Source organism: Dermacentor variabilis, unplaced genomic scaffold, assembly GCF_050947875.1.
Source record: "Dermacentor variabilis isolate Ectoservices unplaced genomic scaffold, ASM5094787v1 scaffold_12, whole genome shotgun sequence".
In the NCBI taxonomy this organism is placed as follows: Eukaryota; Metazoa; Arthropoda; class Arachnida; order Ixodida; family Ixodidae; genus Dermacentor; species Dermacentor variabilis.
The window spans coordinates 48254247-48270535 of record NW_027460280.1 but is presented as its reverse complement, the minus strand read 5'-3'; the positions used below and the strand labels follow the sequence as shown (position 1 = coordinate 48270535).

The following is a 16289-nucleotide window of genomic DNA, read 5'->3' as shown; positions in this document are numbered from 1 at the left end:
ATGAGAAATTTGTGTTATATATCTTGGGCGAAATGCAGCGCTCATAAGTTTAACCGGGTCAGCAGTACATTTTGGCCACAGACAACAGTATTTCGAAACCAGGCTTCTAGCAAATGGGTACGCTTTGTGTGCTGGCTGATTTCAATTTCGCGATTGCAACGTGCCCCATAAAAATAAATAAGGATAATGTTAAATCCTAACTTAATAAGTGAATGTTGACTGTGTTGCTAATTTTGTGGAATCCGTTTACCTGATGTCTGTGAAAGACCATAATTTATAACAGCAACATTCCTGTTGATTACATAATGTTCTTACTAAAATTGAAGTAACCGCGGAGTTCGTCCAATTTAAGTGGTTGAGCGTTGACAGCGTCAACCGAAAGAGAAAAAAAAAATATACAGAAAAACGCCGAACTCTTCTTGTGGTATTCGTTTTTATCCAAAAAGGGTCAGTGAAAGCCAGTTTGCCACAGGGCTAAAATAGTGATCGGCACGCAGCTACGAGCCTAAAAAGGAGCCTGGGAAGGTCAAGCTCACGCTCCTGCCTGCCGCCAAAGCAGGCATTTGCTCACCGTCAGGGAGGCGGCGTCTGTCAGGAGAGAGAGCGTTTCTTCGCCAGGTTTTTGAAGAGAAACGAGCGAGAAAACGCACTCCTTAGCGGACGTCGCGCATCCATCGGCATTTGCCACGTAGTGACGGGACAAATGACGACTTTGTTAATCAGGGGGCCTTACGCCTGCCGCTGCGACGACAACGAAATGCGAGAGGGGGTAACAAAAACGGGTCGACGGAGCTCTGATCTAGACCCCTGCAGTTATCGCCCTGCGGCCGCTGCAGTGGGTGAACTGTACGCGTTCACTATAATGGTAACACGGGTGTCGGATCTGCGTAGTCTTCAATTATTATTATAAGTATTATCATTAATATTTGCATTACTCATTGGTGCTCTCTGTACAGTCAATGTGGCAAATGTTATTTTGCGTTCGTATATCATACTGGCTCTTAATTCCAGCATAGTCATGTCTTATGATGTGCTCTTCCTAGGCTTTTGCTTAAGCTTTCTTATTCTGTCTATAGGAACAGCGGCATGCACATGCCGCTATTCAACACCGTGGTTGCTTTGTCAGTCTAAACTTATCCAGTGTTTATCTTTAGTGTCCCTTTAAGTTAGTGTTTTTGATCTGTTTGAAAAAAGCCGATGTGTGTAAGTTCGCCATTAGCTACTGATGTCCGATTAGCATTGGTGGGCAAACACTAATTAAAAATGGCCGATTTATAATTAATTGGTTTGCCGAAATATCCATCAGTGATTTTCATTTTGTCTGCTCCTTTGCATTATATATCTTTTTTTTTTTTCTGAAGAGACAGTCGCCGCTGAGACACGCGGTGTAGTACTCGTAAGCCAAAGAGTACTGAAAGCTTCAGGCGTGCCGTTATTCCCTCAGAGATTTGTCTCTCTTATGAGCCAAGTGGATCACCAAGCAGCAGTTAGCTGCTTCTTTTTGCATAGTCTCTAAAGGTCCAACGTTTAGTATTTCATATACAGCGCTCCGATACTTCTTATACAGCGCTCCTCGGAACAGACTCCCATAGCGCCATACCCAGCATAGCCGGACGCGCGGCAAGCTTGCAGCCTGCGAAAGCGTGTACAATCGCCGGCAGCAGGGGCGACGCTCAAGAGGGCAGGCACACTTCCTGCTTGGCAGTCGCCGAGCGCTGCGCTATCTTGGCGGGAGTGCGTGCGCATTCGTCGTCGTCGCCCCCCCCCCCCCCTCCCCCCTCGCATTGCCTGAAGAGCTAGCGTTGCGTGACGCGGTGGTTGCGCCCGCTTTCGCTCTCGAGGTCGTGCCTGCACGTTACGCGTTTGCGACAGCGCCCGTACGTAATGAAGGCTCGCGCCGTCTTCGTTTTTCGGCCGCCGACCAGCCCAGAGTCGTTCATCCTCAGGTTTTCGGGCGTTTCACGTTGCCTCATTCTGTTGGCAGCCCAGTATCGCGGTTCCAAGAAGGTCGGCGTCAGCGCTCTGTCCGAGTGGCGGTGGAAGGCACGTCGGCCGCCGCCACGTGGGTGAAGTGGGGTCGCTCGCCGATGCGCCGCTTGTTGTGGGGGGCGTCAACCTGGAATTCTTATTCCGTTGACGCGGCTAACCACGTGGCGTACATCGCGGCGCGTAAGCCCACTCGCAGTGCACATCTGGAGCACCTCAATCGTTCTCGAGCATGTAAAACGCCTGGGACGCCCGCGGCCGGGGTCAATTTACGTGAGACGCTGAAACACCACAAAGTGGTGTTTACGGAGGCGTGTGCTCCTCCTGTTAGTTTTCTGCACTGCTTATTGTCGCAAGACATGTTGAACCAACTAGCCCAGTTACGGTGGCTAGATGTAGGCGTGCCTTGTGCCCTTCAACGCTACTCCGCTTCATGACTGCAAACGTGGCGGTGTGATCATACGCCGGTGGCAAGCGTCGTGTGCTGCTGCGGCCGTTTCACAGTGGAACTGCGGCGTTGTTATCACTATTTAAACTGGAAACTGTCATTATAGTCGCACCAGTGACAGTACATATTTGTGGACGCAGCATAATTGTCCCACTTGCGAAAGTGACGTACTGATGCCGTCCCTCCGCTGCTTCTTGCCGCTTTCCAGAAGCAAAAGTTCTAAAAGGACGGTACATAAGTTGCACAGGAGCGTACGGAGAGAGCGCCGTAAAGAGAAAAAAAATTCCTTGCACCATTCAGTGATCTATGATAAACTCCATAACAGGAGTAAAGTACTTGTTTATAGCATGGAAAATAATAGCTTCGACACTTGATGATCATATGTATGTAATAGCACAATTTTTTTTTATCGCAAACCAACAACATAGAGCTCTTACAGCAGACCAGATTTAGGCACAGGAGGCACGGTATTGCATCGCAGCTGTCCCAGCAAACGCCCAAAAACAAACGTCACAAGAAAGTGATAGTATCGGCGAAGGTTATCGTTTAAAAAATGCGTCCTTTGTTTGTTGCCTTTTCAGTCGAGCGGCGTGGACTCGGGTGGTCACAATGTCATTGCCAGAGCGCGATTGAACTAAGCGCGCTGCTCGCACAAAGCAGTGCGTAATTCCGCACGAATATTTCCGGAGTATCAGGAAAATAACGGCCTACTTGAACGAATGCTCTGCCACGTCGTAAGGTTTGTGAACTTTTTTTGTCCGCAGTCCACCCTGTCTAACCGCGGGAAGCACATATTGTTAAAAGAAAGGATTTTACATTCTCTGACACCATTTAGAGCTGCAGTGCCTCCTTCCTTGCAGCGCGTTTGACCTTGAGGTGACCTTTGTCGCCACTGCCGCGCGGCCCACTGCTTTCAGTTTCGCTGCCGCGCCCTGCACTCTCGCCGGGCGGATCGACACCGGGCGGGGAACCGTACGTCGGGCACGAAACGCGCACTCAACGAGAGGCGGAGGAGAAAGGATGGGCCAATGTAAATATGTAGACAAGATGTCTTCGACCCCGTCCGCTCTGCATTCCTGCCCGGTGTTGGTACCTCTCGATGATGGCGAATAGTTTGGAAGGTTTTCTCTCATTTTATCTATTCATTCGGCTGCACGCTAGAACGTGGCCTGCGTATCGAAATTTGGTTTTGTTTGCTTCCTGTCAGCGGGGTTGGTTGACGGCAGAGGGGTCGCGAAAAGACAGGGGGGGGGGGGAGGGGCTTGGTGGAGCGCTCTAATCCTTCGGGGAGCCGACGCTGGGGAGGGAGGGGTGGGTGTTTTCCTTTTTTCATTTACCCTCTTACACATTCCTGAGAGCCGGGAAAGAACTGACATAGGAGGAGTGGTGACGGAGGCGCAAAGGGCGAGTGCTTCCAGCTATTTCCTGCGCTGCAGCACGAGCGAGCGGGGAGCGGCGCCCATTCAAAACAAGCAAAAGCCAGCAACGCGAATGATGACATGAAAGACGAAATGGGACGGGGGAAGGCAAGCCGGCTGTTAAAAAAGACAAAAAAAAAAAAAAAGACAGAGGACAAGTATCGGTGGGGAAGGGCGGTGGGGGGGCGCCTAAACAGAGGGAGGCGAGTGAGAGCGCGGCCGCCACAGTGGCAGTTGTGCGTGCAGAAAACTCGGAGAAAAATGTATAGATAAGTATGGCAGTGCGCTCGCTCGCTGCTTGGAGAGCGGCATCGTCTCCAAGCTGCCCCTTCGCGACGGCTGACTGTTCCATACCGAGCAGGTTTTTCTCGTTGAGAGGTCTTGGTGGTGCTTTCCTTCTCTCCTTCGCGCTTTGTCCCTATGGCCGCCCCCCTTGGAGTGTTGGCCGGAGAAATTCGGGGCTGTAATGGAGAGCTTTTCTTTCTTTGGTCTGCGTGAGGAGGGCTCCACTACCTCTTCTCTCCTGCTCTGGCGGTTTTTTGCTTCGGCTGACGTCTCGGCCGCACTCTTCCGGCTCACCTGCTTGCGCGGCGGCCGAAAAGAAAACGAGTTTTGCGTTGTCTGTGTGATCACATCGTGGGAAGGGGTTCGCGGACAGTGATGCTGTGGGGGAACGGGACTGGCAACGGCTCGCTCTATGTTCCGTTCTGAAGCGCAACTTTTTGCTCGCCACCGTTGTGCTGTGGTGTCTCATCTGCGCGCGCAGCCCTGGAAAAAATCCGCAGCGTCTGTGTCACAAAATAGGAGTCTGTGCACTGTGAGCGACCTGGTTGGACAGGCAAGACATCTTTCTCGTGTTGGCTGCGCCATGCTTGCGGCACCAGGTTCATGGCATCTCGTCGTGTCGTGTGTGCTCCTCGAGGCATAAATGAAGCATGTCACTGCTATCTTATTTTTTCCTGTCCGCGCTAAACCCTCCCCACGCTAGAGGCAGGAGGACAGCATATCGCTCTTATCGCTGCTTAGTCTACTTGGAGCGGGCCAGAGTTCGGGTCATCCGTGGCGGTCGGGCAACGCCCGCGGTGCCAGATGTGCTAGGGAAGCCAGCCGGCTGACAAGGTTAGATTGCCGGGCCCGTGCGCCGATTAGCTGCCTGCTTTTTCTGCTACCCACGCAGACGGCGTGGGTCGGTTGTGCGCTGAACTGGTCGCTAAATCTGGACCACGTCCGCCTCCTGCTTAGTTATCCGTCATGCTCCGGTATTGCCCGCCAAGCACGCTCCGTCGGGGTAAACATACACGCCGAGCTGAGAGCGCGCACGAGGCGTCTCTGTACCGGTGTGTCGCCTGCAAGCGACGGCCACCGATGTATACGGGACACTAAGACAGAAACGTTGTGGGCAGGGTGTGTTGATCCTGTGCAAATCACCATGCATGGCTGCCGACATGGAGTCTTCGCGGTAAGCGGGCACGTGAGATGTAAACATACGATAAGGTTAAATGAGGCCGTGTCACAGCGCCGTCAAGGTCGAAATAAGCTTTACTGGTAGGACTGATTTTTAACGCTGTTCCCGGAGGCTCAGGGGCTGTGGGCAGCGGCGGCCGCGTTTGGATGGATGAGAAATGCGTAACAGCGCGTGTTTCTAGAGATCTACGTTCAGGTTAGAATACTAGTTTTAGTTAATCCGCAGCCCTTTACAACGGTGACCTTTATTAATCAGATGCGAAAAATGGGCGAGTTGTTATGGAAGCATGGCTAATTCGGAGCGCGAGCGACTACGACAAATGCGAAGGCACGATAAGAAACAAGACACAGGGCTGACTGGCAAATGAATGTTGATTTGAAAGGGTAGAAACTGCGTTTCATGATACTGAAGTGGTTTTTCTAAATGCGACGTAACACGTGGCAGATTTCTTGGTGTGTGTAACACCAATAATTCAGTTGCCCATCGGCGCTGTCTCTCTTCTCGTGCATTCGCTTTTGTCCTAGTAGTTCGCGCTCCGAATTGGCCATGCAGACTTTTATTAATCGCAGTGTTTGGCTGCAGCGTTACGGATATGGCTAATTTGTTCAACGCCCGTCGCAGTTACTGTACAGATGTTATTCTCCACATGTACTACGCACACGCGCTCCCTTTCCGTTCCATTCGCGTCAGTGAGTGTTGAGTGTGCTGATGCATCAGTGCGCGCGATAAGCTTTAACACCTATAACAGGCGGCCAATTTGATAGGACGGGCGGACGCTTGCGGTGGTTAAGAGCTTGTTCTCGCTTTGTCGATTTCTTCAAAAGGTCGCGGGATCGAATCCCGGCCACGCCGGCCGCATTTCGATGGGGGCGAAATGCGAAAACACCCGTGTACTTAGATTTAGGTGCACGTTAAAGAACCCCAAGTGGTCGAAATTTCCGGAGTCCTCCACTACGGCGTGCCTCATAATCAGAAAGCGGTTTTCGCACGTAAAACTCCATAATTTTTTTTGTTTTCTTCAAAGGCGGTTGCGTCAATGTGCGAAGGTGGTGCGAGGCCCGGATTCCGCTCGTTTCAACATCACTTTGGTGGCAGTGACGGCAGCCCTGTGGCTGGGTGATTTTGCCGCCGCGCAACCAGGCCGTTGTTCATTTATTGGGTTTTCAAAACCAACTTTTGCAGCAGGCTCATTGCGGCTGCCGAGCACAGCTTGGAGCGACGCGCATAAAGCTGGCCAAAGTGTAGCGAAGGCTTTCCTCGTACACATGCCTTCCCTTTGGCGCGTGCACAGCCAGCTCCGCGCGTCGACTTCCCGTTCCTTCAGCCAGGTCGTTGCGGTTGATTGCGCTGCGGTGTTTTTCCGGCTGCGTTCAGTGCATCGGCAGCGACGCCGCTTTGTTGCGCCAAATGCGGGTGGTTACATGAGTAACGAAGCTCACGTGACCAGGACGCGGGAGCCGTGGGCGACAGAGGGAAAAAGCGACCATCGCGACACAACCTTCACATTTCAAACGCTTATGACGCATCTCTTAACAAAAACTGTGTTCGTTGTTCCGCGTACCACAGGATGTCGTGCATTTAGGTTCTCGATTGAGAAGCCCACTGTTCTCCCGAGTTGTGGGCGTAGCAATTTTGTGCAGCGGCGCGTCCGTCTGAGCTACCGTTCTGTGGGCACGGTTGGGCGATGATCGCACGAAGCAGTGTGCACACATGTCCCGTAGTTTGATTTTCGTGTGCCGAGGCAGTTTTGTAGATAGGTTGAAATTACCAGATTTCTCACCGACAGACAGGCGATCTTTCCAATACCCTTATTGTCCGGGTCTAAGTAGGGAATCTCTGCGTCAATGTCCATGAGCGTTGTTAAATCGATTTCGCTCGTGTAAGCCGTGCTCCCAAAGTCCGATAACTCGCGAAAGGCGACGAGGTCCGTGCTGTCCTATAGCTGCTACCTAAGAGGGGGGCATGATATGAGGAAAGTTCTTTCAGAGAGCTTTGATCAATAGCGTGCAAAATTATGATCATGATGCCGCATAGTCGTGGCCGATCATTATATATTTGCCTTTCGCAAGCATTTGTTCCAGCAATATCTGTGGAAGCTGCCCTCTCAACTGAAATAGGCTTTCCATTCTATTACGATTGAATCGTGCGCTAATGCCGCGCAAGCAAACCCTTATCCGAATCCGTTGCGCATTACAAATGACATTCACCATTTTGTACGTATACCCAGCAAGCCTAGTAGCGACATGAGTATGCTGCAAATGTGCTTGTTATAGTCGTGACAAGAGTACCGAGAAATGCATACTAAATAAAGAGCGATAAAAAAAAAATTTGGAAGGATTTACAGCTTGCCTTTGAAGTAAGGAATAGGCATGTCTCGCAGGACGTGGATATTTTCGATGGTTATTTTTCGCTGCTAGGTATTAAACAAAATTCGCTACGGCTTTTAAGCAATTAAACAAAAATCATTCGATTTCTGGCGTTAGTACGTCTGAGCAATGGAGCTCGCAGCTGACGCCTAGTTTGCGACAGCTCCGAGGCGGAAGCTGTTTGGCATTTGTATTGTCTGTTATCGATACTGCCTGCGCATTACGGGGGAATCGGTAAGGCTGGGATCTTTCGTACGCGGTAATAGTAGTACTAGCGGGCGGCGTTGAAGGATGTGGGGTAGTTGCCCTGTGGCCGCGTTTGTTTTTGTCGGCGCCAATGTTGCGCGAGCCATGCGATTGGGAACATGTGGCGAAGCGCGGCGCCAGCGCCGCCAGGTCGAGCGTCGTCGTAGGCGAGCGCCAGGCAGCCGCCGCCGCGGCGCGTCACGTGGGGCGCGTCCCTCTCTCGCCGTTGAGGAGACGGCCCCCGCGCGTGCGCAGTTCGCCCGTGACCCCCGCTCTGCTCTTCTTTGCAGTAGTCGAGTCCATTCTGAAGGGAGAGAACGTCGGGATTACGCCTCGCCGCAGAACGTGCACGCTCAACAGCCCGCACAAAGTCGTAAGTGAAAGCCTCCTTGTCCCTCCCTTTTTTGTCTCTGTTGGCGACGATCTTGTGTGCTGTGGCCCTGTGATCAAGTGTGTGCGTGTGAGTGCCCGTGGATGTCGTGAAAGCGCCGTCCGGATCCCTTGGCACGGTCATCTGCGAGGCTCGTCTCCTTTGTGTGTAGAGAGATCCGCTCTGCCGACTGGTCTGCTTTCGCTGGTCTAATCGGGCTCTGCGTGCAATCGGACTCGCTGAGCAAGCTCAGGTGCGGCGCAGCTCTGCACCGGCTGATCGCAGCGGATGTGCGCGCCGGTGTCCACCCTCTACGGAGTAGCCTCTTTGTGCGCCTCGAACACGAGGTGTCCTGCTTCACCTCGTTTCTCGTTCGTGCTCATGTGTGTGCGCACGTTGTGTGTGTGTCTCCCGGCACTGATCGCATTGCGCCATTGTTTACCCGTGCATTTGGAGTTTGCGTAGAACTGGACATCTCTTAAACGCGTCGTCATCGCGTTGAAATTTGTCATAAAAGAATACTGATTACTCACGCAAAGGCCGGGCACGGTCTTTGTTTCGCATTTCGACCCTTTATGCCTACCTTGATTGATCATTTTGCATGCGAAGAGGTCGGTCTTGACGCGACTTCCGAGAAGCCGCAACAAAGCAGCAATAGTTGCGCTAGGAAAACTTAGAACCGCCCGCGATTTCCCGAGGGCGCGGTATTGCACCACTACTTGGCTCGAGCTTTTTTTTCTCTCCCCGTCCGCTCCCTTTCCTGTTTTTGCCTACGAGGCAGGATACAGCGTAGGACTGCGACCTTGGTCTCGCCTTGGAATCGCTCACTTGTTTGATTTTTCATTTTGGTTCAAACTTATCTGGACTGACGGCGTTGCTGTGCGATTATTTTGTGCATCTAAAGATAGAGGCTTCTAGACAACCGTGCAGCTTTGAAACAAGGTACTTTCAGCAAGATAATAAGGATGAAATGTCTTGAAGCACCCGATTATTGGCTCTTACTTATGGCAAAACGTATCTCGGCATGTACAAATATTTTGTGGTCAAAACTCCCCATCCACGCATTTTCCATATGCCTTGCTTGCATGGTGATAATTTGTCGAGTTTATTCCTTTGCCGCGTAGCGAATGACTACTACCACATAGTGGACCCGTAGACCCTATATGGACCCGTAGTATTAAACTTAGCGCCTATTTATAGATGTTTTTTCTTGCGTTTTAATTGGCACTTGTTATCTCGGATAATCAGCTTGTAACGGAAGCTGTATCTAGCGACAAGCACATTCGCGGTCTCAGTTGTCGGTGCTCTTCGGAACTTGCTGACCCCTCCTATTCCGAGGCGTGTCCGCAAGTACTTCAAAAAATGTCACTTGGTGTTTGTGTACTTGCTCTCGGATACCGGATTATCCGGCGCCGACAGTATTTGCGAGTTGACCTTGGTTTGCCCTTGACGTCTGCAGTCGCTTTTGTTTGGTTCAAGTGAGCGCGATCGGAAGTGGGAGCACGTCCAAAGTCGCCGCGCAGTGTGTGCGTGCTTTCGCAAGCGCTTGTTTAGCATTCGCCGCTGACGTGGGAAGTGCGCCTGGCTCGCGTCTGCCGAAGCCCCGGTCCGGTTATTTTCGACCCGCTCTCCTGGACCTCTTCGACCGCGCTAAAAGTGTTGGCCAACGTTTTCCTGTGGCGAGCGGCCATTTGTTGTGAAGGTCAGCGGTCGTGGTGTGGCTGTCTGTGCGGTCGTGATAGCGCCAGTCTCGCTTTTCACCGTTGTCCGGAGGTTGACGACCCGGCCTTGACGGCCCCAGTCTCCTGGTTCCGGGCCAAGATGCTCAGATATTTCTGACTCTGCGGTGCGCGCATGGGTGCTGCCGTGCTGAATGGCGTGCGCCAACCTGTGTCGCCTCGCGTATATCGGCCTGATTTCTCCGCGAAGACTGGCACCCGACGCGCGCGGGTCGTTGACTCCCCAGCCGGAAGGCGCCGAAACTGGTTGTCCCAAACTGGTTCTGCGTCCAGCCTCCGGGAACATGCCTCGTGCGTCCCGACCCTTAGCCGACCACCATGGGCACAATGTTTCAAATATCTGCAAGCAGTCTTGGTTCACGCGTTGTCATTTACTGTTCCAAGGTCTCAGATAAGCTTAGCGGTGTGATGCTGCTGCTCAACGAGTTAAGCTGGATCATGCTGGCTGTACGCTTCATAACAAATCGCTGTTGACTTAAGTCAAACACGCGGCACCATATAGGTTCACTGGGGCCCAGCACAGGCAGTTATTCTCGCTCAAGGATAACGTACCTTGAGGGAATCACCGCAGGGTATTCATCACGCATGGTATGTCGCAACGTGTGCGTAAAAGGCTTCAACGCATCATCGTCTCACTAGGAAACATACTAGTGTGCTGTCACCTGAACGCCAGTATCTGCTATGCGAAATTGGTGTGTGGTCCGTTGTGAGGCTTATAATATGAAAATTCAGTGCGCTGTACAATTCCGTATGAAAGCTATGTTTCAAGGCGTCCATGTAACTACTCTCTTGTCCGCATAGGGGCGCACGCTTAAATGCTTGACGTAAATCGAACAGTCTATCGTGGGCCTCTCCTCAATATCAAAGCTCTGAGCTGCTGCTTGTGAGGCTGCTTTCGCAAGTAAGCGGTATTTGTTACTTGCAAGTGCAGCGCAGCTGCCGTGGCACCCAACTTCCTGGATTATTTCAAGTAAAGGAAAGGTTCAAACGAAAAGAGAATTTAGTAGAAGTATGTTGCGATGGGAGGAAATCAAGCGTTTTGTGCGATGTAATTTAAAAGGAAAAGAAAATGGCACTTCCGAAGAAAATCATGGTCAGTGATGGCCCATAGCGCGTGGATCAACACCTGCCGTGGTGGTTGTGATATCACGTGAAAGGGTTACCTTGCTCGGAAGTGTTAGGCCAAGCGCGGTGAGGGTGTTGGCCGACGAACAAAGGACTGTCCTCGATGGTCTGCGCGCCAAACTGGTTTTGCGCCGCTCCCACACTCCATATTCGGCGCAGCTCGCTTTTCGAGAAACGGGGTCACGTTCGGTGCGCGCAGCTTTCTTGCTGGCCTTCCCGCTCGCAGTAATGGCCGCCCTCCTTGACGCATCCATCTTGGATCCTCTTTCGTAACCCGCCCGGCGGCTGCGTCTCCCTTTTTTCAGCCCAGAAAGCTCGTTTGTTGTTTTACCCGCGTGGGGCTCCTTGCGGGCTTCCGTGCAAGAGCGCGGGCCCTGCTAAACGCAGAGAGCGCGCGGAGGGAGGGCGTCCGTCGATGCCTTTTCAAGTGAAATAAATTAGCGGCTTTGACTAGCCTCTTTGAGGACTCCTTTGTGTATTTCACTGCAAACGTAAAAATGCCGGCAAGGGGCACTTTTCGCGTTTTTGCAGACATTTGACTTTTGTCAATGTGTGGATTTGTAGAATGAATCCGGCGGATTGCGGATATTCCGAGCATTAACATATATACTTTGTGCGTGCGTGCGTGCGTGTGTGGGTGTGTGTTGCGCTTTTCTCGGTGAAGTGTCAGGCGTGTGGTTTGTCTACTCAAAGAGGAGGAATAGTGCTAACGCATTAAGCTGAAGTGCACGGGTAAGGTCATAGCTTGTTTTCGTTAGAAGGCTGCCGAGCAAAGCGTTCTCCCGTCTTCTGTAGGATAACTTATATTTTACTAGTTAGCACTTCTGTGAAATCTTCTGTTTTATCCCCCCTCCTCCACTTCGTTTTTCCAGAGCCATTGTGTGACTCGAAGTCGGTATCACGTCAGCCCGGCGTCCAGTCAGAGTTCTTGCCCAGCTACAACCTCGTCGGCGAGTAGCCCCCGACGCGGGCGCAACAAACCCGAGCCCACTCCGGAACCAGCGCCCCAGGAGGACGCCAAAGGTGTGCTGTCTTCCTTATTCAATTGAGGTGACCCTCAGCCGAGCCCCGGTTGAACACTGGATGCGTTCCCGAACTGTGGCTCTGCCGAGGCTTGCCAGCCTACACTACTGCAGCCTTTAAAGCGAACTGCATGTATTCACGTCTGCCACTTTTTCAAGGCCGTGTGAGTAGCGAGCGGTGCGCGTCTTTTTTGAAGATTTGGCACTCGCATTGCCAAGCTGGCGTTAGTATTTCGAATGCGTACAACGGCATGAATCTAGTGTGCATACTCTTCGATGCAAAGGGTCAGCGTCACGGCCTATACTGACCTCGGCATTTTGGCGCTGACCCGCTGTATGTTGTAGTGTGTTCAGCAAGCTCTACAGACATTCGTTTAGCCGTTTCCTCGGTTGGCCTACATGCCAACTTGGAAAGAGAGGGGGGGGGGGGTGCACGAGTGGTTGTCCTTGAACAGGCTGTGCCTCTGGGTTGCGTCATGTCGGCGTGGCGCGCCTTTCTTTCTTGCCTATTCGCAATGCTTTTTTATGGGAGGAACGGCCGACGAGCGCCCTTGGTTCTTCGATGCACTCCATGGTCCTCTGTCCGATTGTCTCGCTTCCAGCATCGTTGACAGGCCATGTCACTCTTGCCGCTGCTGCGGTCGGCACGCTCTGACTGCGAGATCGTTGTTTTTGCTGATGGAGCCCACGTTGGGTGTAACTGGCTTGACCCGATAACGTTGTAGCTCTTCATTGTAGCACCAGCGTGGTTGTCTACCGTCTTCCGCAATGTCTCGTGATTATGGTGCCGTTTGAAAGAGCGTGCCTAAATATCAAAACGTATTGGAAGGAGGCGGAGACGATTCCCTGGGCCTGGTGATCGTCTCGGTCTTCTTGCTTGTCAACATGGCGCCGTTTGCTGCCATGTCTGGGTGTGATTGAAGCAAGCGTGGTTTTATCAATTAAACGAGAAGTCTCGAAGTTATTACGTCAGTCGACGCGTCGCGATGAAACAGGATGTCGTCCCATGTCATGTCACGCAAATGTGTAAGTATTCACTGCCTTGTTTTTAGTAAAAATATATTTCTTGGCCGACGTATTTAGTTTTGCTTTTAGTTAATATTCGTGCGTTAATATCGAGCAATTAAGTACCTGCGCCGACGTCTCATTGTGTGTCGTCACATGGTCTACATACTGCCCACCTGGCACTTAACAGCTCGCACGTTTCTTGAGTGCGTCTTCACCTCTACCCCTTCCAGCTCCTTTGAGGATTAATTTTGTGAGCCGTCTCTGAACGCCTGATTGGCTGGAATGCATTTGAATGTTTTACACAGCATACAACAAATCTTAGTAAAACTTGTGTTCTTGGACTTAAAGAATTAACAAAACGAACAAGAAAGCTGAACACTTTCTTGCGTCCATCTTGTTAACGCCTTGGTTATTACGTTTGTGAGTAAAAACACACTGCCCACTGTAATAGCTATTGCCACATTTCTTGACTGTTCTATTCGCATGATGGAAAACAAGCTTGCTGTAAGAAGAAACTTTAGCTGAGGGCAAAGTTTGATGCCCCCTATTCAAATACATGTTACTTAGAGACAACCCTTGACAAATTTCAATGAAATTTGTTGCATTTGAGACAGAAAGTTAAATTCTAGCGTCTATAGGAAACGGAATTTTTATTTAAGGCCTGGATATCTTTTAAAAAGCTTACGAACATATGTATGTTAAAAAAAGAAGCCCAAAGTTTGCAAATCCGCAACTCTCCACCAAGAACAGACACTACAGTTCTGCGAACTGCCTCCGTTAAAGCATCTAAAGCGGACAAATATGATATATTAATTTACAGCTTGAGCGTGTAGGTATGTTTGTCTGCCACATATACAGGGTGTTTCAGGTAACTTTAGCCAGAGTTTAATATACCGATGCACTCTAAGACGACGCGACCAAATGCACGTTGCTCAATTTTATATGTAGTCCGTCACGCTATTTTTTTATTCTGCCGAATAACAAAATTAGTTAGATTAACCAACTTCTGAATAAACGAAGCTAGAAAAAAAATTCGTTAGAAAGTTGCAGAGTGCTTTGCAAAACGTCCATTTACAGTTTCTAACTTTCTATCTATTAAGTATTAGTGTCTTTCAACTTATTGCGGATGCCCGCGAAATAAAAGAAATACCACGTGACTGACCTGCTTGTGCACCATGATTGCAGCGCTCGCAATCTGTTCTTGTACAAACGAACATAGCATCTAGCAGGACGTGCTGCCGCTTAAAAGGCGACAGGGCAGTGTCGAAGGCGTTGGCTGTGCGATTTACGGCAGCGATGTGCTTCCCTCGCGGCGGTGCATGACTGTGATAAGCAGACGCAGCTCGCCCGGCTAAATGCTACTATGTTCGTTTGTGCGCGGAACGCTTGGGAGCAGTGCAATCACGACGCGCAAACGAGCGCGCATCACTTGGTGTTTTTTTTTTTTTTTTTGTATTTCGTGGGCACCCGCAGTAAGCTGAAAAACACTAATACTTAATAGATAGAAAGACAAACTGTTTATTCGGACGTTTTGCAAACTGCTCTGCGACGGTATGAGCGCTGAAGGATCGCCGTTCGCTTTTAACCCGCCGCCACCGCGCGAGGCAGTTGACGTGCTTAAGCTCACCGCATCGTGCCGCGGCAAGACGAACAGAAAGAAGCACCGGTTATCACGTCTGTCAAAGCAATGACTGTCGGTTAAAAAATGACTGTATAGTTAAAAAAAAAAAAACAGCTTCGTCGTCTTTGGGCGAAGTGACTGTGTAGTCTCTAACGTCATATGCACAGGGTTGCCAGTAAAATGTCAACTTTCGTGGGAATGAGTCGGGAACACGCAACCAATATTTAAAATTCGTTTTCTGGAAAGCTAAATGACTTGCGGCCATATCTGTGCCAAACTATATGGCTGCAGGTCATCTAGTTTTTCTGAAAATGAATTTTAATTATTGGTTTTGTTCTGGACTCGGTGACTTTCTACTGGCCAGCCTCTACACCGCCACTGTCGCTTAAATCGCGGCTGTCTAGTTTGAAAACTCTGTAAAAGCTCCCTGTGTCGTCGAGAGACAATCATTCGCTTCATTGGCGTTAGCGCCACGTGTACTGCGTGTTTAGCACTCGTTCTGCGTGTTAACGTTATGGGAGCGTAGGATCTGACGTCGACTCATCGCGAGGTCACACGAATCAGCTACCCGTCTCGGTTTCGGTATCTTGTTTATTGGTTATTTAAAATTATTGATTTCCGAGTAAATTGAACCACCCTACCGGCGACAAGTCTGTCAATACCATTTGAAAGTGACAATATCCTACATGGCTTAAAAAAAAAAAAAAGAAAAGACTTCGGAGTTGCCCTGTAAGCGTGAGGCGTCGAAGCTGCCAAGCGATGTGGGGGAGAGAGAGTGTGTTACGCATGCCTGTGCTGTCCACGGTAGAAGTGCGCCTGCAGGATTGCTCTACTGTTCTGCCCAACCCAACTGTGTGCTATCGAATGTCAGCCTGCTAAGTATAGATCTCAATCGCCCTTCGGTGCGTACTGATCGTGTCGCTTATATTAGTCTGAACTCTCTAATATTGACGTCTGTCGGTTTCACGTGTATTACGATTAAGTAAATTTGTTTTTGAGTGAGCAGAGCGGGGCGTTTGACGCAGTTTGAGGTCGCGTGGCCGTTCTACGCTGATACGGCAGTGGATTCCGCGTATTGAAGTACTGTATGGCAGTGCCCCAGATTGATATAAGTCGCTTGGGTAGAGCATGCCCGCAGTTTTCGGTCCATATGTTCGGTCTGCCCGGCACATTTGATGGTCGTAGCAGACTCATCTGCGGCTGGTCGATTCATTTTTGCTATTCGAAGAGTACGCCGCTCCTTTCCCTCTTTTTTTCTCGAGCTGCTGTGCCGGCACCAAGCAAGTGGCTGCTCCGGCTTTGGTTGCTGTGCGCGCCGCGAATCGCAAGAAAGCAAGGGAAACAAAGACGTTGGAACGCGCGAGCCGTTTTTCCTCCTGCGTCCGGAAGTAGCCGCGAGTCATGATGGTCGGGAAATGCCTGCGCGCAATTCTGGGGAGTGACGACGAACCTCGCTTCTTGGTGCGGCCTAGCCG

General features: G+C 50.7%; 2 protein-coding genes across 8 annotated transcripts in view; one reads left to right on the top strand and one right to left on the bottom strand.

The window, feature by feature from the left end:
• Kdm3 (Lysine demethylase 3) overlaps positions 1-16289 on the top strand; it is a 284403-nt gene that overhangs the window by 189995 nt on the left and 78119 nt on the right. For 6 of the 7 annotated variants that reach the window (XM_075676459.1, XM_075676457.1, XM_075676461.1 and 3 more), the window contains 2 exons: positions 8220-8302; positions 12036-12186. In XM_075676459.1, the coding sequence (XP_075532574.1) occupies positions 8220-8302; positions 12036-12186 (234 nt within the window). Of the gene's footprint in view, positions 1-8219; positions 8303-8413; positions 8647-12035; positions 12187-16289 lie in introns of those variants that run through there. The other variant, XM_075676463.1, reaches the window with a different exon arrangement.
• The window catches only part of LOC142565893 (uncharacterized), a 171399-nt gene that overhangs the window by 110835 nt on the left and 44275 nt on the right, over positions 1-16289 (bottom strand). The window lies entirely within an intron of this gene.